This window comes from Chamaea fasciata, unplaced genomic scaffold (assembly GCF_029207755.1).
Source record: "Chamaea fasciata isolate MVZ Bird 193981 ecotype frontalis unplaced genomic scaffold, bChaFas1.0.hap1 SCAF_827, whole genome shotgun sequence".
NCBI lineage: Eukaryota > Metazoa > Chordata > Aves > Passeriformes > Sylviidae > Chamaea > Chamaea fasciata.
Window position 1 is genome coordinate 1 of NW_027094912.1, and position 21,742 is coordinate 21,742.

Genomic DNA, 21,742 nt, shown 5'->3' on the forward strand with positions numbered 1-21,742 from the left:
CAAATTATCCCAAAATTTCCCCAAGTTATCCTAAAATTTTCCCCAAATTTTCCCCAAATTATCCCAAAATTTCCCCAAATTTTCCTAAAATTTTCCCCAAATTATCCCCAAATTAACCCCAAATTTCCCCGAGTTTTCTTAAAGTTTTCTCCAAAATTTCCCCAAATTTTCCCCAAATTATCCCAAAATTTCCCCAAATTTTCCTAAATTTTTCCCCAAATTATGCCCAAATTATCCCCAAATTTTGCCCAAAATTATCTTTAAAATATCCCAAAATTATCCCAAAAAAACTTGGGGTTTTTTGGGGTCATTTTTGGGGTTTTTTTGGGGTCGTTTTCAGGCTCATTTTTGGGTTTTTTTGGGGGTAAATTTTTGGGGTTTTTTTGGGGCGTTTTTGGGGGTTTTTTTGGGGTCATTTTTTGGGTTTTCTGGGGTCATTTTGGGGGTTTTTTGTGGCGTTTTTTGGGGGTCATTTTTAGAGGTTTTTTGGGGTCATTTTTGGGGGTTTTTTTGGGGGTTTTTTTTGGGGCGTTTTTGGGGTTTTTTTGGTTTATTTTGGGGTTTTTTTTTGGGTTTTTTTTGGGGTGTATTTTTGGGGGCATTTCCTGGGATCATTTTTGGTTTTTTTTTTCACACTCCCGACCCCCAAATTCCCTGTTTTTCACCCCAATTTTTGAGGCTTTACCATCGAATTTTTTTGGTTTTTTTGGGGTCGTTTTTAGGTTTTTTGGGGTCGTTTTTTTTGGTTTTCTGGGGTCATTTTTGGGGTCGTTTTTGGGGTTTTTTAGGATAATTTTTGGGGTTTTTTAGGGGTTGTTTTTTGGGGTCGTTTTTGGGGTTTTTTTTGGGGGGTGTTTTTTGGGTTTTTTAGGGGGTTTTTTTTTGGGTTTTTTGGGATAATTTTGGGGCGTTTTTGGGGGTTTTTTTTGGGGTCGTTTTTGGGGTTTTTTTGAGGCGTTTTTGGGGTTTTTTTTGGGGTGTTTTTTACGTTTTTTGGGGTCATTTTTGGGGTTTTTTGGGGTCGTTTTTGGGGTTTTTTTGGGGTTTTTTTGGGGTGTATTTTTGGGGGCATTTCCTGGGATCATTTTTGGGGTTTTTTTTTCACACTCCCGACCCCCAAATTCCCTGTTTTTCACCCCAATTTTTGAGGCTTTACCATCGAATTTTTTTTGGTTTTTTTTGGGGTCGTTTTTAGGTTTTTTGGGGTCGTTTTTTTGGTTTTCTGGGGTCGTTTTTTGGGGTCGTTTTTGGGGTTTTTTAGGATAATTTTTGGGTTTTTTTGGGGTTGTTTTTTGGGGTCGTTATTGGGTTTTTTTTGGGGGGTGTTTTTTGGGTTTTTTAGGGGTTTTTTTTGGGGTTTTTTTGGGATAATTTTGGGGCGTTTTTGGGGGTTTTTTTGGGGTCGTTTTTGGGGTTTTTTTGAGGCGTTTTTGGGGTTTTTTTGGGGGTGTTTTTTACGTTTTTTTGGGGTCATTTTTGGGGTTTTTTGGGGTCGTTTTTGGGGTTTTTTTTGGGTTTTTTTGGGGTGTATTTTTGGGGGCATTTCCTGGGGTCATTTTTGGGTTTTTTTGTTCCTACTCCCAACCCCAAAATTCCCTGTTTTTCACCCCAACTTTTGTGACTTTACCATCAAATTTTGCTGGTGTTTTTTTGGTTTTTGGGGTTTTTTTTTTTGTTTTGTTTTTGGGTTTTTTTATTTGGGTTTTTTTGGGGTTTTTTTGGGTTTTTGGGGGGTTTTTTTGTTTTGTTTTTGGGGTTTTTTATTTGAGTTTTTTTGGGTTTTTGGGGTTTTTTTTTTGGTTTTTGGTTTTTTTTTTTGGTTTTTGGGGGTTGTTTTTTGGTTTTTTTTTTTTTTTGTTTTGGGTGTGTTTTTTTTTTGTTTTTGGGGTGTGTTTTTTTTGTTTTTTGGGGTTTTTTTGGTTTTTGTGTTTTTTTGGGAGTTTTGGGGTTTTTTTTTGGTTTTTGGGGGTGTTTTTTTTGTTTTTTTTTGTTTTTTTTTTTTTGGTTTTGGGGTTTTTTTTTGTTTTTGGGGTTTTTTTTTGGTTTTTGGGTGGGTGTTTTTTTTGGTTTTTGGGGGGGTTTTTTTGTTTTTTTTTTTTTTTTTTGGTTTTGGGTTTTTTTTTTGTTTGGGGGGGGGTTTTTTTGGTTTTTGGGTAGTTTTTTTTTTGTTTTTGGGGGTTGTTTTTTTGTTTTTGGGGTTTTTTTTTGTTTTTGGGGTTTTTTTTTTTGGGTTTTTGGGGTTTTTTTTTTTGGTTTGGGGGGGGTTTTTTTTGGTTTTTGGGGGTTGTTTTTTTGGGTTTTTTGGTTTTTTTTTTTGGTTTTTGGGGGCTGTTTTTGTGGTTTTTGGGGGTCCCGACCCCGAATTCGGTGTTTTTCACCCCGAAACTCCTCTCCCCCCCCGCAGGAAGATTCCGCCCTGGACAACGTGTGGCTGATGGGGGGTCTGAGCATCCTGTCCTCGGTGCCGGTGACGACGCCCCTGGTGTGTCTGCTCTGCGCCAGCAAAGGCCTCCACCAGGTACCCAAATCCCGGGAAAAACCCCAAAATTCCGGGAGAATCCTGAAAAAAAAAACGGATCCCGAAAAAAACCCCCGTGAAAATCCCAAAATCCGGCGGGTTTTGAGGGATTTTTGAGGGATTTTGGTGGAATTTAATGGGATTTTTAATGGACTTTGGAGAGATTTTTAATGGATTTTGGAGGAATTTTTGTGCGATTTTAATGGGGATTTTAGCGGAGTTTTAATGGGATTTTTAATGGGATTTTTGAGGGATTTTTGAGGGATTTTTAATGGATTTTGGAGGAATTTTTGAGAGTTTTTAATGGGATTTTTAAGGGGATTTTTAATGGGATTTTTAAGGGATTTTTAATGGGATTTTTATTGGGATTTTTTAAAGGATTTTGGAGGGATTTTTGAGGGATTTTTGAGGGATTTAATGGGATTTTTAATGGGATTTTAAATGGGATTTTTATGGGATTTTTTAATGGGGCTTTTGATGGATATTTGACGGATTTTTGAGGGATTTTAATGAAATTTAACAGGGTTTTAATGGGATTTTTAATGGGATTTTTTTTGGGATTTTTGGGAGGATATTTTGGGGAATTTTTTTGGATTTTGGGTCATTTTAGGTCTCCCCAGCCTGGTTCATTTTCAATGGGATTTTTTTGGGGATTTTTTGGGATATTTTTAGGAATTTTATGGGGATTTTTTGGGGATTTTTTTGGGATTTTGGGTAATTTTCCAGTCTCTCACCTGGTTTGTTTTTAATGGGATTTTTTTGGGATTTTTTTGGGGAGGATTTTTTGGGGGATTTCTTTTGGGGATTTTGGGTCATTTTTGGGCTCTCACCTGTTCGCACGCCTGGAGCAGTTCCACCCTGTGCCCAGCAGGGGGCGCCCGTGTCATTTCTCCCCGCCATTTGAGCCAATTTTCCTCAATTTTGGGGTTTTTTTTTTTTCGGAATTTTTTTGGGGAATTCTGGGAATTTCCTGGCTCTCACCTGTGCCCTCACCTGTCCCCCGCAGCTGGTGCTGTGCCAGGTGTGCTGCCAGCCCTTCCACACCTTCTGCTCTGGGCGCGGGGGGAGGGGCCCGGGGCCCGGCCAGGCCCAAACCTGGAGCTGCCGCAGGTGCCGGAGCTGCGGGGTCTGCGCCAGGAGGGGGCGGCCCGCCAAGGTGAGACACACCTGGGGACACACCTGGGACACCTGGGACACCTGGGGACACACCTGGGACACACTTGGGACACACCTGGGGACACCTGGGACACACCTGGGGACACACCTGGGACACACCTGGGACACACCTGGGGACACCTGGGACACCTGGGACACACCTGGGACACATCTGGGGACACACCTGTGACACCTGGGACACACCTGGGGACACCTGGGGGACACCTGGGACACCTGGGGACACACCTGGGACACACCTGGGGACACCTGGGGACACCTGGGGACACCTGGGACACACCTGGGCACACCTGGGACACACCTGTGACACCTGGGACACACCTGGGGACACCTGGGGACACCTGGGGACACACTGGGACACACCTGGGACACCTGGGACACCTGGGACACACCTGGGCACACCTGGGACACACCTGGGCACACCTGGGGACACCTGGAACACACCTGGGGACACGTGGGACACACCTGGGGACACACCTGGGACACCTGGGACACCTGGGACACACCTGGGCACACCTGGGACACACCTGGGACACCTGGGGACACACCTGGGACACACCTGGGACACCTGGGGACACACCTGGGGACACACCTGGGACACACCTGGGGGCACCTGGGGAGACTTGGGGACACCTGGGCCCACCTGGGGACAACTCGACACACCTGGGGGCGTCTGGGGACACCTGGGACACACCTGGGACACACCTGGGACACACCTGGGGGCACCTGAGACACACCTGGAGACACCTGGGGACACCTGGGGACACCTGGGACACACCTGGGGACACCTGGAGACACCTGGGGACACCTGGGGGACACCTGGGACACACCTGGGGACACCTGGGACACACCTGGGGGACACACCTGGGACACACCTGGGGACACCTGGGACACCTGGGGACACCTGGGCACACCTGGGCACACCTGGGACACCTGGGACACACCTGGGACACCTGGGATGCACCTGGGACACCTGGGGACACCTGGGGACAACTGGGACACACCTGGGGACACCTGGGACACACCTGGGGACCACCTGGGCCCACCTGGGCCCCCTGACGGCGTTTCTGGGCCCCGCAGCCGCTCCTGGAGTGCCGCAGGTGCCGCCGCTGTTTCCACCCCACCTGCCTGGGGCCGGGGGCCCCGCCCCGCGCCCCGCCCGGGGACTGGGTGAGGATCGGGGGGAAAGAGCGGGATTTCGGGAGAATCCGGGGGGGAAAATTGGGAATTTGGGGAAAAAATGGGGATTGGGGCTGATTTGGGCGGATTTTGGGGAGATTTTGGGGTGATTTTGGGTAATTTTGGGGAAATTTTGGGATTTTTTTTTTTTTGGTTGATTTTGGGTTAATTTTGGGGAAATTTTGGGATTTTTTTTATGGTTGATTTTGGGGAAATTTTGGGCCGATTGTGGGTTAATGTTGGGATATTTTTAGGCGGGTTTTGTTCCAATTTTGGGGTAATTTTGGGGTAATTTTGGGGTGATTTGGGCTGATTTTGTCCTAGTTTTGGGTTAATTGTGGGTAAATTTTGGGTTGATTTTGTTCAAATTTTGGGTTAAATTTTGAGGTAATTTTGGGGTATTTTTGGGCTGAATTTGGGCTGATTTGGGACAGGATTTGGGGCTGATTTTGTGCTAATTTTGGATTTGTTTTGGCTGATTTTGGGTTAATTTTGTGCTAATTTTGTCTTAATTTTGGGATATTTTCGGGCTGATTTTGTTCAAATTTTGGGTTAATTTTGGGTAAATTTTGAGGTAATTTTGGGCTGGTTTTGGGTCAATTTTGGGCCCATTTTGGATTTATTTTTGGGCTGATTTTGGGTTAATTTTGGGATATTTTTGAGCTGATTTTGTTCAAATTTTGGGTTAATTTTGGGCTGAATTTGGGCTGATTTTGTCTTAAAGTTGGGATATTTTTGGGGGTAATTTTGGATATTTTTCGGCTAATTTTGGGTTAATTTTGGGTTAATTTTGGGATATTTTTGGGCTGATTTGGGGCAGATTTTGGGCTCATTTTGTGCTAACTTTGGGATATTTTTGGCTGATTCCGGGTTAATTTTGTGCTAATTTTCGGTTAATTTTGTGCTAATTTGGGGTCACTTTTGTGCTAAGTTTGGGTTAATTTTGGGATATTTTTGGGATGTTTTTTGGCTGATTTTGGGGTAATTTTGGGCTAATTTGGGGCTGAATTTGGGCCGATTTTGTGCCAATTTTGGGATTTTTTGGGGCTGATTTCAGGTTAAATTTGGGATTAATTTTGGGATATTTTTTGTCTGATTTTAGGTTAATTTTGTGCTAATTTTTGTGCTAATTTTTGGGGTAATTTTGGGTTAATTTTGTGCAAATTTTGGGTTTATTTTGTGTTAATTTTGTGCTAATTTTGGGTTAATTTTGTGCTGATTTTGTGCTAATTTTGGGTTAATTTCGGGGTATTTTTGGGCCGATTTTGGGCTCATTTTGGGGCTGATTTTGAGCTTTTCCCCCCTCCCCTCCCCCCCAGGTGTGCTGGAGCTGCGGGACCCCCGAGGGGGGGGAGGGGCGGGACCCCCCCTGCGGCCTCTGCCCCCCCCCAGCCCCAGGTGAGGGGGAGGGGAGGGCGGGAAATTCGGCGAATTTCGGGAATTTTGGGAAATTTCGGGAATTCCGGGAAATTTCGGGAATTTTGGGGGGATTTTGGGGAGGTCTTGGCCGGGGGGAGGGGGGATTTTGGGAGGTTTGAGGAGGGGGGTTGGGATAATCCGGGGGGATTTCAGGGAATTCTGCGGGATTTGGGGGGCGGGGCTTAACTCAGATTTTTTTGCATCTTTTTTTTTTCGCTAAAGCCGACAAAATATTTTTGCAAAATTTCCCGGGTTTTTTTGGGAGGTTTGGTTCCGGAAATTTTGGGGTCGAATTCCCGATTTTTGGGGGGTCTTTCCCCTCCCCCTCCCCCTCCCCCATTTTTTTTTTTTGTTTTTTTTAGGGCTCCTCCAGGGCGGGGTGGGGAGGGGCAGAGCCCCCCCAGCCCCCCCCAGGCTCAGGAGGGGGGGGAGGGGCAGGGAGCAGCCGCCCCTCCCCCGCTGCGGCTGCCGCCAAAATCTCCCAGGTGAGGTGGGGGAGGGGGGGGAGGGGAAAAAACCCCCAAAATTTTGGGGGGGGGGGGAGGGGGGGGGGGGTTTGGGGACCCCCAAAAATCCTTTTGAATCCCCAAAACCTCCCCCAGGTGAGCTCTGACCCCGCCCCCCTCACCTGCGCAGGTGTGCCAGGCCAGGCCCCGCCCCCATCCCCCCCACATCCCCTCGGGCTCCTCCCCAAAAGCTCTGACCCCGCCCCCTCTCACCTGCGCAGGTGCGCCGGGCGGGGCCCTGCAGGGGGCGCTGCGGGAGGTGCTGGAGGCGCTGCTGAGCTCCGCCCACGGCCCCGCCCTGATGGGCTGTCAGCAGGTGAGGGGGGCGTGGTCACACATGGGGTGGGCGTGGTCGCACTTGGGGCACCCCTGAGGAGGCGTGGTCACAGATCGGGGGAGTGTGCTCGCACCTGGGGTGGGCGTGGTCACCCCTGGGGGCACACCTGGGTGGGCGTGGTCGGCCTTTGGGTGGGTGTGGTTAACCCGGGGGTGGGCGTGGTCAAAGGGGAGTCGCCTGAGGGGGTGCAGTGGGCGTGGCCAGACCGGAGGCCCACCTAAAGCTCTGGGGGCGTGGCCACACTTGAGGTGGGCGGGGTCTCACTCTAAAGTGGGCGTGGCCACACCTAAGATTCACCTAATGGTCGGGGGCGTGGTCATACTGCAGTGGGCGTGTCCACATTGGGGTGGGCTTGTCTATACTGTAGTGGGTGTGTCCATAGTGGGGTGGGCGTGTCTATATTGCGGTGGGCGTGTCCACGTTGGGGGGGGTGTGTCCACAGTGGGGTGGGCGCGGCCTCACCTGTAGTGGGCGTGGCCGGGCTGACCCCGCCCCTTCCCCCCAGTGCCCCCCCGAGGGTCCCCAGGCCCACGCGGGGCCCTGCGGGCTGGGCGGGGTCAGGACACGCCTCGAGGGCGGAGCCTACACGCACCTGGTGAGAGAAAATTCCCGAAAAACAAATCCGGGGGGAAAAAAAATAAAAACGCCAAAATTTGGGCTGGAAATCTGAAAGAATTCCTGGAAAAATCCCGGAATTTGGGAGAGAAATTCCGAAGGTTTTTGGAGGGGGAGGGGAGAGTAAAAAAGGTGAAATTTTTGGGGGTGAAATTTAAGATTTAAGGGGCAAAATCGTGGAAAAGAATTTGGGGGGAAAAAAATCCCGGAATTTGGGTGGGAAATCCCCCCCAAAAAAATTCCCCGAAAAAAAATCCTGAAATTTTGGGGAGAATTTGGGGGGAAAAGGGAAAAAATCCGAAATTTGTTGTGGGTGCGATGGTTTGAAGATTTGGGGGGGAAAAACAGAAAAAAATGAAAATCCTAAAATTTGGTGGGAAAAGAAATAAAAAATCCCAAAATTTGGTGGAAAAAAAAAGAAAACCCCCAAATTCGGTGGGAATTTTGTGTTGAGGATCTCGAATTTTGGGGTGGGGGGAGGCTCCTAAAATTTGGGGAGTCCCGAAATTTTGGGTTTGGGGGGATCCCAAATTTTGGGGTTGGGGTTCCCAAATTTTGGGGTTTGGGGGGATCCCAAATTTTGGGGTTTGGGGGGATCCCAAATTTTGGGTTGGGGGATCCCAAATTTTGGGTTGGGGGATCCCAAATTTTGGGTTGGGGGATCCCAAATTTTGGGGTTGGGGAGTCCCAAATTTTGGGTTGGGGGTTCCCAAATTTTGGGGTTGGGGGATCCCAAATTTTGGGGTTTGGGGGGATCCCAAATTTTGGGGTTTGGGGGTTCCCAAATTTTGGGGTTGGGGATCCCAAATTTTGGGTTGGGGGATCCCAAATTTTGGGGTTTGGGGGGATCCCAAATTTTGGGTTGGGGGATCCCAAATTTTGGGGTCGGGGGATCCCAAATTTTTCCGAGAGTCCCAAAATTTGGGTTTGGGGGTGGGGCGGTCTCAATTTTTGGGGTGAGGGTCCCAAATTTGGGATTAGAGATCCCAAAATCTTGGGGGAGGGGTCCCAAATTTTAGGGTTGGGGGGGTTCCTGAAATTTGGATTAAAGATCCCAAAATTTGGGGGGAGGGGGGAGAAATCCCAAATCTTGGGGTGAGTTGTCCCAAAATTTGGGGGGGAGGGGTCCCAAAGTGTGTCGTCCCCTCCCCCACCCAGCCGGAATTCGCGCGAGACGTGGGCGGGGTCCTGCTGCGGGGGGGAGGGGCGGGGCCGACCCCTCCCCACCCCCGACGGCGCCCGAGAGCTCTTCGAGAAGGTGGGGGAGGGGCGGCCGGGATTTGGGGGGGAGGGGGGGAGGGGGTCCCCCCCAAAATTGGGGGAGGGGCCATAGAAACGGGGGAGGGGCCAATAAAAATGGGGGAGGGGTCAATAGAAATGGGGGAGGGGGCCAATAGAAATGGGGGCGGGACCCCAAAAAATTGGGGGAGGGGTCCCGAAAACAGGGAGGGGGAGGGGTGGAAGAGTGGGGGAGGGGCCTCAAAAATTGGGGGAGGGGCCTCCAAAAATGGGGGGAGGAGTCTCAAAACTGGGGGAGGGGCCTCCAAAAATTGGGGGAGGGGGTCCTAAAAATGAGGAGGGGAGGGGCCTGGCAGTGATGGGGGCGTGGCCTTAATTGGGTGGGAGGAGGGGCTTTAAAACCTGGGGGAGGGGCTTTAAAAAGCCGGGAGGGGGAGGGGAAATCTCCAGGGGTCTCGGGTGGGGGGAGGGGCACCCCGCCCTTGCCCCTCCCCCACCCCGCCCCTCCCCCCCCTCTCTTTCCGCAGCTGATGGGCGGAGCCTTCCCCGGGTTCGACCTCCGCGACCCCAAAATTTGGGAGCCCCCCGAGACCCCCCCGACCCCCAAGTGAGTGGGGAGGGGGAGGGGAGGAGGGTGGGGGAGGGGCGGGGGGCGCTCAGGTGAGTTTGGGGAGGCCCAGGTGCATTTTGGGAGGTCCCAGGTGAGTTTTGGGGGTCCCAGGTGAGGTTTTGGGGTCCCAGGTGAGTTTTGGGGGTCCCAGGTGAGGTTTTGGGGTCCCAGGTGAGGTTTGGGGTGTCCCAGGTGAGGTTTTGGGGTCCCAGGTGAGGTTTGGGGTGTCCCAGGTGCATTTTGGGGGGTCCCAGGTGAGGTTTTGGGGGTCCCAGGTGAGGTTTTGGGGTCCCAGGTGAGGTTTGGGGGGTCCCAGGTGCATTTTGGGGGGTCCCAGGTGAGGTTTTGGGGGTCCCAGGTGAGGTTTTGGGGTCCCAGGTGAGGTTTGGGGGTCCCAGGTGAGGTTTTGGGGTCCCAGGTGAGGTTTTGGGGTCCCAGGTGAGGTTTGGGGAGTCCCAGGTGCATTTTGGAGGGCCCAGGTGAGGTTTTAGGAGGTCCCAGGTGAGTTTTGGGGTCCCAGGTGAGTTTTGGGGGTCCCAGGTGAGGTTTGGGGGTCCCAGTTGAGTTTTTGGGGGTCTCAGGTAGGTTTTGGGGTCCCAGGTGAGTTTTGGGGGTCCCAGGTGAGGTTTTGGGGTCCCAGGTGCATTTTGGGATGGCCCAGGTGAGGTTTTGGAGGGTCCCAGGTGAGGTTTTGGGGTGTCCCAGGTGAGGTTTGGGGGGTCCCAGTTGAGTTTTTTGGGGGTCTCAGGTAGGTTTTGGGGAGTCACAGGTGAGGTTTTGGGGTCCCAGGTGAGGTTTTGGGGGTCCCAGGTGCATTTTGGGAGGGCCCAGGTGAGGTTTTAGGAGGTCCCAGGTGAGTTTTGGGGTTCCAGGTGAGTCTAGGGGCGTCCCAGGTGAGTTTCGGGGGGTCCCAGGTAAATTTGGGGCGGATTTGGGATTCCCCAGGTGAGTTGTGGGTGGACTTGGGGGGGGGTCCCAGGTGAATTCTGGAGTCTCAGGTGAGTTTTGGGGGTCCCAGGTGAGTTTTGGGGGTCCCAGGTGAGGTTTTGGGTTCCCCAGGTGGATTTTGGGTCCCCAGGTGTGTTTGGGGAGGGGCCCCAGGTGTGAATTTCGGAGGTGCTGACCACGCCCCTCTCCCCAGCGGGGCCCCGCCCCTGCCCGTGGAGCCGCCCTCCAGTGACCACACCTACGCCAGGTGGCGCCAGGAGCCGGACACGCCCCCCGCAGGTGAGCGCGGGCCACGCCCACCCCTGACTCCCGCCCCCACTGGTGAGACAGGCCACGCCCACCCTGAGCTCACCTGCTCACAGCTGGTTTGGCCACACCCACTTTGTATCCAAGCCACGCCCACCTTGCGCTCCCCTGTGCACACCTGGGGTGGCCACACCCACTTTGTATCCAAGCCACGCCCATCTTTGCATACCTGAGTTCACCTGTGCACACCTGGTGGAACCACGCCCACTTTGTGACCAAGCCCCGCCCACTCTCAGCCTCACCTGTGCTTGTGGCGTGTCCCCGAGCTGACCCCGCCCCTTTTTACCTGCCCAGGTGAGGAGGGGGCGGAGCCGGCGGTGCCGAAGGCGGCAGGTGGGGGGGGGGCCGACGAGCGGCAATGCACCTTGTGCCTGCAGAGCGGGGACGCACCTGCACAGGTGAGACTCACCTGGGGACAGGTAACGCCCACCTGGGGGAGGGGAGGGGCGGGGGACAGGTGAGACTCACCTGGGGGAGGGGGAGGGGCTCGGCGCTCAGGTGAGTTCAGGGCAGGTGAGGAGGAGCACAGGTGAGGGTCGCCAGGTGAGCGAGGGGGGCTCCAGGTGAGAATTTGGGGTGAAAACCCCAATTTTGATCATTCCCGACCCTTTTTCGGAGCTATTCCGGTGCCGGAATTTGGGATTTTTTGGGGGTTTTTTTGGGGGGAGGGGTCCCTGAGCCCCTCCCAGATTTGGGGAGGGTCCCCGGGGGTGTCACAAATTTGGGGAGGGGTCCCCGGGGTGTCACAAATTTGGGGAGGGGTCTCTGTAGGAAATTTTGGGGTGAAAAACCCCAATTTTGGGTCGTTCCCAACAGTTTTTTTGGATGTATTTTGGTGCCAAAATTTGGGAATTTTGGGTTTTTTTTGGGGGAGGGGTCTCTGGGGGTGTCACAAATTTGGGGAGGGGTCCCTGGGAACATCACGAATTTGGGGAGGGGTCTCTGGAGAGAATTTTAGGGCGAAAACCTCAATTTTGATCATTCCCGACCCTTTTTCGGACGTATTTCGGTGCCGGAATTTGGGAATTTTGGGGGTTTTTTTTGGGGAGGGTCCCTGAGCCCTCCCAGATTTGGGGAGGGGTCCCCGGGGGTGTCCCTAATTTGGGGAGGGGTCTCTGGGGAGGATTTTGGGGCAAAAACCCGAATTTCTGGGTCGTTCCCAACAGTTTTTCGGACGTATTTCGGTGCCGGAATTTGGGATTTTTTGGGGGTTTTTTTTGGGGAGGGGTCCCTGGGGGTGTCACAAATTTGGGGAGGGGTCCCCGGGGGTGTCCCTAATTTGGGAGGGGTCTCTGGAGAGAATTTTGGGGCGAAAAACCCGATTTTGATCATTCCCGACCCTTTTTTGGACGTATTTCGGTGCCGGAATTTGGGAATTTTGGGGGGTTTTTTTGGGGCGGGGTCCCTGAGCCCCTCCCAGATTTGGGGAGGGGTTCCCCGGGCGCGTCCCTAATTCGGGGAGGGGTCCCCCAGGACGAGGGCCGGCTGCTGTACATGGGGCAGAACGAGTGGACCCACGTCAACTGCGCCCTGTGGTCGGCCGAGGTCTTCGAGGAGGGCGACGGGACCCTCCGGAACGTGCACGCCGCCGTGGCCCGGGGCCGGCAGATGGTGAGGGGGCTGGGGGGAAATTCGGGAATTTTGGGAATTTTTTGGGAATTTTGGGGAATTTTTTAGGGTGATTTTGGGGTTTTTGGGGGGGGGATTTGGGGAGTTTTGGGATTTTGGGGGAATTTTTTTGGATTTTTTTCGGAATTTTTCGGATTTTTTGGGGGGAGTTTTTGGGGGGCGGATTTTGGGGCGTCCCAGGTGTCGCTGACGGGGGGTGGGGGAGGGGCTCCAGGTGTTTGTGGGGGTCTGGGGGCGTCGCCTCAGTATTTTGGGGGGCACCTGTGGGTGCGGGGGGGGGTTGAAGGTGTGGGGGACGCCGGGTGCGGCCATAGAGTGAGATTGGGGATCTCCCGAGGAAATTTCCGGGAATCCCCGGGACCCCTTCGGGATCTCCCCGCGGAAACTCCTGGGAATCCCCGAGGAAATTTCTGGGAATCCCTGCAAACCCTTTGGGATCTCCCCGAGGACAGTTCAGGGAATCCTTGAGGAAATTTCAGGGAATCCCTGGGAACCCTTCAGGATCTCCCCGCGGAAATTTCCGGGAATCCTCGAGGAAATTTCCGGGAATCCCCGCGAACCCCTCGGGATCTCCCCGAGGACATTTTAGGGAATCCCCGCAGAAACTCCCGGGGATCCCTGCGAACCCTTTGGGATCTCCCCGAGGAAATTTCAGGGAATCCCTGAGGACATTTCAGGGAATCCCCGGGAGCCCCTCAGGATCTCCCCGAGGAAATTTCCGGGAATCCTTGGGAACCCTTTGGGATCTCCCCGAGGAAATTCCGGGAATCCCCGAGGAAATTTCCGGGAATCCCTGGGAACCCTTCGAGATCTCCCCGAGGAAATTTCAGGGAATCCCCGAGAATCCTTCGGGATCTCCCTGAGAAAATTTCAGGGAATCCCTGAGAATCCTTTGAGATCTCCAGAGGAATTTCAAGGAATCCCCAAGAACCTTTCGGGATCTCCCGCGGAAATTTCCGGGAATCCTCGATGAAATTTCCAGGAATCCCTGGGAACCCCTCGGATCTCCCAGAGGAAATTTCAGGGAATCCTCAAGAACCCCTTCGGGATCTCCCCGAGGAAATTTCCGGAATCCTCGAGGAAATTTCCGGGAATCCCCGCGAACCCCTCGGGATCTCCCCAAGGACATTTTAGGGAATCCCCGCAGAAACTCCCGGGGATCCCTGGGAACCCCTGGGGATCTCCCCAAGGAAATTTCAGGGAATCCCCGAGGACATTTCCGGGAATCCCCGGGAGCCCCCGGGGATCTCCCCCGGGATCGTTGGGGGCCCGTCAGGGTGCCAGCGCCGTGTCCCGCCGTGTCCCCCAGCGCAGCGCTGCGAGCACTGCGGCCGCCCCGGGGCCACCGTCGGCTGCTGCCTGGCCGCCTGCGCCGCCAACTACCACTTCATGTGCGCCCGCCGCTGCCGCGCCGCCTTCCTCCGGGACAAGAGGGTCTTCTGCCAGCGCCACGGCCGCCTGCTGGCCGGCGACGTGAGCCCGGGCGCCGCCCCGACGGGGGCGGGGGACGGGGGGCTGCTGGGGGGGTTTGGGGAAGGTTTGGGGGTCCTGGGTGGGGTTTGGGGGGTCCCTGAGGGGTTTGGGGGGTCTTGGTGGGGTTTGGGGAAGGTTTGGGGGGTCCTTGAGGGGGTTTGGGGGGTCCTTGAGGGGGTTTGGGGGGGCCTGGGTGGGGTTTGGGGGGTCCCTGAGGGGGTTTGGGGGGTCCAGGGTGGGGTTTGGGGGGTCCTGGGTGGGGTTTGGGGGTCCTGGGTGGGGTTTGGGGAAGGTTTGGGGGGCCTGGGTGGGGTTTGGGGGGTCCTTGAGGGGATTTGGGGGGTCCTGGGTGGGGTTTGGGGGGTCCTGGGTGGGGTTTGGGGGTCCTGGGTGGGGTTTGGGGGGTCCTGGGTGGGGTTTGGGGGTCCCTGGGTGGGGTTTGGGGGGTCTTGGGTGGGGTTTGGGGGGTCCTGGGTGGGGTTTGGGGGGTCTTGGGTGGGGTTTGGGGGGTCCTGGGTGGGGTTTGAGGGGTCCTGGGTGGGGTTTGGGGGGTCCCTGAGGGGGTTTGGGGGGTCCTGGGTGGGGTTTGGGGAAGGTTTGGGGGTCCCTGGGGGGAGTTTGGGGAAGGTTTGGTGGGTCCTGGGTGGGGTTTGGGGGGTCCCTGAGGGGGTTTGGGGGGTCCAGGGTGGGGTTTTGGGGGGTCCAGGGTGGGGTTTGGGGGGTCCTGGGTGGGGTTTGGGGGGTCCCTGGGGGGGTTTGGGGGTCCTGGGTGGGGTTTTGGGGGGTTCCTGAGGAGGTTTGGGGGTCCAGGGTGGGGTTTGGGGGTCCCTGGGGGGGTTTGGGGGGTCCTGAGAGGGATTTGGGGTCACCCAGGGGAATTTGGGGAAGGTTTGGGGGTCCTGGGGGGGGTTTGGGGAAGGTTTGGGGGTCCTAGGGGGGTTTGGGGGGTCCCTGAGGGGGTTTGGGGTCACCCAGGGGAATTTGGGAAGGTTTGGGGGTCCTGGGGGGGGTTTGGGAGGTCCCTGAGGGGGTTTGGGGGTCCTAGGGGGTTTGGGGGGTTCCTGAGGGGGTTTGGGGTCACCCAGGGGAATTTGGGGAAGGTTTGGGGGTCCCTGGGGGGGTTTGGGGAAGGTTTGGGGGGTCCTGGGTGGGGTTTGGGGGTCCTGAGGGGATTTGGGGTCACCCAGGGGAATTTGGGGAAGGTTTGGGGGGTCCCTGAAGGGGATTGGGGAAGGTTTGGGGGTCCTGGAGGGGGTTGGGGGGTCCCTGGGGGGTTTGGGGGGTTCCTGAGGGGGTTTGGGGGGTCCTGGGTGGGGTTTGGGGGGTCCTGGGTGGGTTTGGGGGGTCCTGGGTGGGGTTTGAGGGGTCCTGGGTGGGGTTTGGGGGGTTCCTGAGGGGGTTTGGGGGTCCTGTGTGGGGTTTGGGGGGTCCTGGGTGGGGTTTGGGGGTCCTGGGTGGGGTTTGAGGGGTCCTGGGTGGGGTTTGAGGGGTCCTGGGTGGGGTTTTTGAGGGGTCCTGGGTGGGGTTTGGGGGTCCTGGGTGGGGTTTGAGGGGTCCTGTGTGGGGTTTGGGGGTCCTGGGTGGGGTTTGGGGGGGCCTGGGTGGGGTTTGGGGGTCCCTGGGGGGGTTTTGGGGTCACCAAGGGGAATTTGGGGAAGGTTTGGGGGGTCCCTGAAGGGGGTTGGGGAAGGTTTGGGGGGCCTGGGTGGGGTTTGGGGGGTCCCTGAGGGGGTTTGGGGGAAGGTTTGGGGGGGCCTGGGTGGGGTTTGGGAACGCCAGGTTGGACTTTGGGGTCACTTTGGGGTTTTTTGGGGTGCCAGTCAGATTTCGGGACGGTTTTGGGGGATTTTGGGGTTTTTGGAGTGGTGAGTCAGATTTTGGGGATTTTTTTTGGGTGGTTTTGGGGTTTTTGGGGTGCCGAGTTGAATTTTGGTAATTTTGGGGCGCTGAGTCAGGTTTGGGGTTTTTTTCGGGATTTTTGGGGTGATGAGTCAGATTTTTGGGGTTTTTTTGGGTGATTTTGGGGTTTTGGGCGGCACTGAGTTGGAGTTTGGGTTTTTTTGGGGTGCCAAATCAGATTTTGGGGCAATTTATGGGGTTTTTTGGGGTGCCAAGTGGGATATTGGGGTAATTTTGGGGGTTTTTGGGGTGCCGAGTCAGATTTTGGGATAATTTTGGATTTTTGGGGGCACTGAGTCGGATTTTGGGGCAGTTTTGGGTTTTTTGGGGGAGCCAAGTTCAATTCTGGGGTTTTTTTGGGGCACCAAGTCGGATTTTGGGGTAATTTTGGTGTTTTTGGGGGTTGCCGAGTCGGATTTTGGGGTAATTTTGGGTTTTTTTGGGGCACCGAGTCAGATTTTGGGGTAACTTTGGTGTTTTTGGGGATGCCGAGTTCAAATTCTGGGGTTTTTGGAGGTGCCGAGTCAGATTTTGGGGTAATTTTGGGGTTTTTGGAGGTGCCGAGTCAAATTTCGGGGTAACTTTGGGGTTTTTGGGGGTGCTGAGTTCAATTCTGGGGTTTTTTGGGGCGCCAAGTCAGATTTTGGGGTAATTTTGGGGTTTTTTGGGGCACCGAGTCAGATTTTGGGGTAATTTTGGTGTTTTTGGGGTGCCGAGTTCAATTCTGGGGTTTTTTGGGGCGCCGAGTCGGATTTTGGGGTAATTTTGGTGGTTTTGGGGGTGCCGAGTTCAATTCTGGGGTTTTTGGAGGTGCCGAGTCGGATTTTGGGGTAATTTTGGGGTTTTTGGAGGTGCCGAGTCAGATTTTGGGGTAATTTTGGTGTTTTTGGGGATGCCGAGTTCGATTCTGGGGTTTTTTGGGGGTGCCGAGTCGGATTTTGGGGTAATTTTGGGGTTTTTGGGGTCCCCCAGGAGCTGGTGCGGGACGGGGGCTTCGCGGGTGCTGCGCCGGGTGCTGGTGGATTTCGGGGGGATCAGCCTCAAGAGGAAATTTCTGGGGGGGCTGGAGCCCGAGGCCGTCAACGTCATGATCGGTGAGACGGGGGGACCCCGGATTTGGGGGGATTTGGGGATTTTTGGGGGGATTTTGGGGGTTTTTGGGGGGATTTGGGGGGGTCTGGGGCACTTTTTTTTTTTTTAATTTTGGGGGGGTTTTTTCGGGGGAGATTTTGGGGAATTTGGGGGATTTTTTTGGTGGTTTTGGGGGCGATTTTGGGGGATTTTGGTGTTTTGGGGGGATTTTGGGGAGTTTGGGACACTTTTTTTAAAAAAATTTTGGGGGTTTTGGGGTTTTTTTGGGGGGATTTGGGGATTTGGGGTTGGTTTTGGGGTGGTCTTTGCTGATTTGGGGTGGTTTTTGGGGTGATTTTGGGGTGATTTTGGCACAATTTGGGGATGATTTTGGGGTAATTTGGGGATGATTTAAGGATGATTTTGGGGTAATTTTTGGGCTGATTTTGAAATGATTTTGGGCTGATTTTGGTGTAATTTTGGGGTGATTTTTGGGCTGATTTTAGGATGATTTGGGGATGATTTTGGGCTGATTTTGAGATGATTTTTGGGGTAATTTTTGGGCTGATTTGGGGTGATTTGGGGCTGATTTTGAGGTGATTTTTGGGCTGATTTTGGGGTATTTTTGGGCTGATTTTGGGTGAGTTTGGGTAACGTTGGGGTGATTTTTGGGCTGATTTTGTGCTAAATATTTGGGCAGATTTTGGGGTAATTTTTGAGATGATCTTGGGCTGATTTTGGGGCTGATTTTGGGCTGATTTTTGGGCAGATTTTGGGGTGATTTTGGGTGGCTTTGGGGTAATTTTGGGATGATTTTTGGGCTGATTTTGGGCAGATTTTGGGGTCAGTATTTGGGCTGATTTTGGGCTGATTTTAGGATGACTTTGGGCTGATTTGGGGGTAATTTTGGGTAATTCTGGGTAATTTTCAGGTGATTTTGGGCAGGTTTTGGAATGATTTTTGGGCAGATTTTGGGGTGATTTTGGGTGGTTTTGGGGTAATTTTTGGGTGGTTTTGAGATGAGTTTTGGACTGATTTTGAGATGAATTTTGGGCTGATTTTGGGGTGATTTTGGGTAATCTTGGAGTGATTTTGGGGTAATTTTGGGGCTGATTTTGGGGTGATTTTGGTTTGATTTTTGGGCTGATTTTGGGGTAATTTTGGATGATTTTGGGGTGATTTGGGGGGATTTTGGGGCTGATTTTGGGCTGATTTTTGGGCAGATAATGGGGTGATTTTGGGGTAATTTTTGGGCTGATTTTGGGTGATTTTGGGTGGTTTTGGGGTGGTTTTTGGGCTGATTTTTGGGCTGATTTTTGGGCAGATTTTGGGTGATTTTGGGTGGGTTTTGGGCTGATTTTTGGGCAGATTATGGGGTGATTTTGGGTGTTTTTGGGGTAATTTTTGGGCAGATTTGGGGTGATTTGGGGTGGTTTTGGGCTGATTTTTGGGCTGATTTTGGGCTGATTTTTGGGCAGATTATGGGGTGTTTTTGGGGTAATTTTTGGGCTGATTTTGGGTAATTTTGGGTGGTTTTGGGCTGATTTTTGGGCTGATTTTGGGGTGATTTTGGGGCAATTTTTGGGCTGATTTTGGGTGGTTTTGGGCTGATTTTTGGGCTGATTTTGGGGTGATTTTGGGGTAATTTTTGGGCTGATTTTGGGTGGTTTTGGGGTAATTTTTGGGGTAATTTTTGGGCAGATTTTGGGCTGATTTTGGGTGGTTTTGGGCTGATTTTTGGGTGATTTTGGGCTGATTTTTGGGCTGATTTTTGGGCTGATTTTGGGTGGTTTTGGGCTGATTTTTGGGTGATTTTGGGCTGATTTTGGGGTAATTTTTGGGCTGATTTTGGGTGGTTTTGGGGTAATTTTTGGGCTGATTTTTGGGCAGATTTGGGGTGATTTTGGGTGTTTTCGGGTCTCCCCGCCCAGGCTCCATCCGCATCGACCGCCTGGGGGCGCTGACGGAGCTGTCGGAGCGCGAGGGGCGCCTCTTCCCCGTGGGATACCAGTGAGCGAACTGGGTTATACTGGGTTATACTGGGAGGACCTGCTGCTTATACTGGTTATACTGGGACCGACTGGGAGCGACTGGGAGGGGCTACTGGTTATACTGGTGTCTACTGGGACCGACTGGGAGGGACTGGGACGGACTGGGAGGGGCTACTGGTTATACGGGGTTATACTGGGTTATACTGGGACCGACTGGGAAGGGCTACTGGGTTATACTGGTTATACTGTGTTTTCCTGGTTATACTGGGTTATACTGGGACTGACTGGGAGGGGCCAGGATGGGCTACTGGTTATACTGGGTTATACTTGGACTAACTGGGATGGACTGGGAGGGGATAGGGGTTATACTGGTCCATATTGGTTTATGCTGGTTTAAAGTGGTTTATAGTGGTTTATTCTAGTTTATATTGGTTTATACTGGTCCATATTGGTTTATACTGGTTTAAAGTGGTCGATACTGGTTCATATTGGTCCATACTGGTCCGTACTGGTTTTTACTGGTCCATACTGGTTCATGCTGGTTTGTACTGGTATATTATGGTTTATATCAGTACATACTGGTCTATACCGGTCCATACTGGTCCATACTGGTCCTCACTGGTCCGTACTGGTCCATACTGGTTTATAGTGGTCTATACTGGTTTATACTGGTTTAAAGTGATCCACACTGGTCCATACTGGTCTGTACTGGTCCATACTGGTCCGCACTGATCCATACTGGTCCATATTGGTCCACACTGGTCCATACTGGTCCGTACTGGTCCACACTGGTCCATACTGGTCCATACTGGTCCACACTGGTCCATACTGGTCCGTACTGGTCCACACTGGTCCGCACTGGTTTATAGTGGTCTGTACTGGTTTATACTGGTTTAAAGTGGTCCATACTGGTCCGTACTGGTCCATACTGATCCAGACTGGTTTATACTGGTCCATACTGGTCCGTACTGGTCCATACTGGTCCGCACTGGTCGGCAGGTGCTGGCGGCTGTACTGGAGCACGCGGGACGCGCGCCGCCGGTGCTGGTACCGCTGCCGGATCCTGGAGCAGCCGCCGGGAGCGCCGGGGGGAGGGGCCGGGACCCCGCCGGGACCGCCCCCCGAGCACAACCGCACCATCGCCCACGGCAGCCCCGGTACGGGGACCCCGAAACCCCCGGGACCCCGAAACCCCCCCGGGACCCCCAAAATCCACCCGGGACCCCGAAACCCCCGGGACCCCGAAACCCCCCGGGACCCCCAAAATCCACCCGGGACCCCGAAACCCCCCCGGGACCCCAAAATCCACCCGGGGAGCCCAAAACCCGCCCGGGACCCCAAAATCCACCCGGGGACCCCGAAACCCCCCCGGGGACCCCAAAATCCACCCGGGACCCCGAAACCCCCCGGGACCCCCAAAATCCACCCGGGACCCCGAAACCCCCCCGGGGACCCCAAAAGACCCCCGGGGACCCCCAAAATCCACCCGGGGACCCCGAAACCCCCCCGGGGACCCCGAAACCCCCGGGACCCCGAAATTCACCCGGGACCCCGAAACCCCCGGGACCCCGAAACCCCCCGGGGACCCCAAAATCCACCCGGGGACCCCCAAAATTCACCCGGGGACCCCAAAACCCCCCCGGGGATCCCAAAATCCACCCTGGCACCCCTCCCCCACCTGTGGGAACTCTCCCCCACCCGTGGGACCCCTCCCGGAACCCCTCCCCCACCCAGAGCCCCCTCCCCCCCTCGCTCCCACCCCTCCCCCACCCCATTTTGGGGGAGGTGGGGGAGGGGATTTCTGCCCCTCCCCCTCCCCCTCCCTCATTTTCGCCCCTCCCCCCCCAGGTTCCAGCCCGGGCCCCGCCCCCCCCAGCCCGGGGGGTGGGGGAGGGGAGGAGGGAGGGGCCGCCGCGCCCCCCGGTGTCCCCAAGGGTCGCCCCAAGGGGCCCCTCCCCCCCCCGGGGGTGTCCCCCCCCCCGCCGGCCCCCCCCGGGGAGCTCCTCCCGGCCCCTCCCCCCACCCGGTGAGTGACAGCGGCGACACCTGGGGACACCTGGGGCACCTGGGACACACCTGGGACACCTGGGGACACCTGGGACACACCTGGGGACACCTGGGGACACCTGGGGACACACCTGGGGACACCTGGGGACTACCTGGGGGGACACCTGGGACACCGGGGGACACCTGGAGACACCTGGGGACACCTGGGGGGACACCTGGGACACCGGGGGACACCTGGGGACACTGACAGGGTTGGGGACACTGGGGGGGTTTGGGGCCGCTGGGGACGTGGAGGGGACACAGGTGACATGGATGCCACCCCTCCCCCCCCCCCCGGCGCTGTCCCCTCAGGCCAGGCCGCGCCCGTGCCGCGTCACATCCCCACCGTGGGGGACCCCGAGGTGTCCCCAAGGCCGCGGTGGCCCCGGCGCGGGGCGCCGTCCCCGGCCGGTGTCACCCGCCGCGGCCACCAGGGCCACCAGCACCCCCCGCCGGGGCCAGCGGAGCCGATGTCACCGACGGCACCCAACGGCGCAGGGCCACCCGCCCCGGGCAGGTCAGTGTCACCTCCTGGGGCAGCGTCACCTCCCAGGGTGACGTCACCCGAAGGGACAGTGTCACCTCCTGGGGCAGCGTCACCTCCCAGGGTGACGTCACCCGAAGGGACAGTGTCACCTCCTGGGGCAGCGTCACCTCCCAGGGTGACGTCACCCGAAGGGACAGTGTCACCTCCCAGGGTGACGTCACCCAAGGGGACAGTGTCACCTCCCACGGTGACGTCACCCGAAGGGACAGTGTCACCTCCTGGGGCAGCGTCACCTC

At 54.8% G+C, this 21,742-nt stretch overlaps 1 protein-coding gene and 2 long non-coding RNA genes across 3 annotated transcripts in view; all 3 read left to right on the top strand.

Moving 5' to 3' along the window:
- The first annotated feature begins 3,582 nt into the window (after nt 1–3,582).
- LOC136305956 (uncharacterized) lies at nt 3,583–6,349 on the top strand. The gene is made up of 3 exons (XR_010725467.1): nt 3,583–3,674; nt 4,772–4,861; nt 6,190–6,349. It is a non-coding gene; the product is annotated as an uncharacterized lncRNA (long non-coding RNA).
- A 344-nt stretch (nt 6,350–6,693) lies between these two features.
- Nucleotides 6,694–8,221, top strand: LOC136305955 (uncharacterized). Its single transcript, XR_010725466.1, has 3 exons — nt 6,694–6,774; nt 7,017–7,111; nt 7,638–8,221. It is a non-coding gene; the product is annotated as an uncharacterized lncRNA (long non-coding RNA).
- Nucleotides 8,222–8,969: 748 nt separating this feature from the next.
- The window catches only part of LOC136305954 (histone-lysine N-methyltransferase 2B-like), a 32,499-nt gene continuing 19,726 nt past the window's right edge, over nt 8,970–21,742 (top strand). The window contains 12 exon segments of the mRNA XM_066209289.1: nt 8,970–9,005; nt 9,514–9,593; nt 10,738–10,823; nt 11,145–11,248; nt 12,324–12,461; nt 13,794–13,952; nt 16,824–16,847; nt 16,849–16,945; nt 18,854–18,932; nt 19,913–20,070; nt 20,762–20,939; nt 21,272–21,476. Of these exon segments, the coding sequence (XP_066065386.1) occupies nt 9,517–9,593; nt 10,738–10,823; nt 11,145–11,248; nt 12,324–12,461; nt 13,794–13,952; nt 16,824–16,847; nt 16,849–16,945; nt 18,854–18,932; nt 19,913–20,070; nt 20,762–20,939; nt 21,272–21,476 (1,305 nt within the window). The 5' untranslated portion in view covers nt 8,970–9,005; nt 9,514–9,516.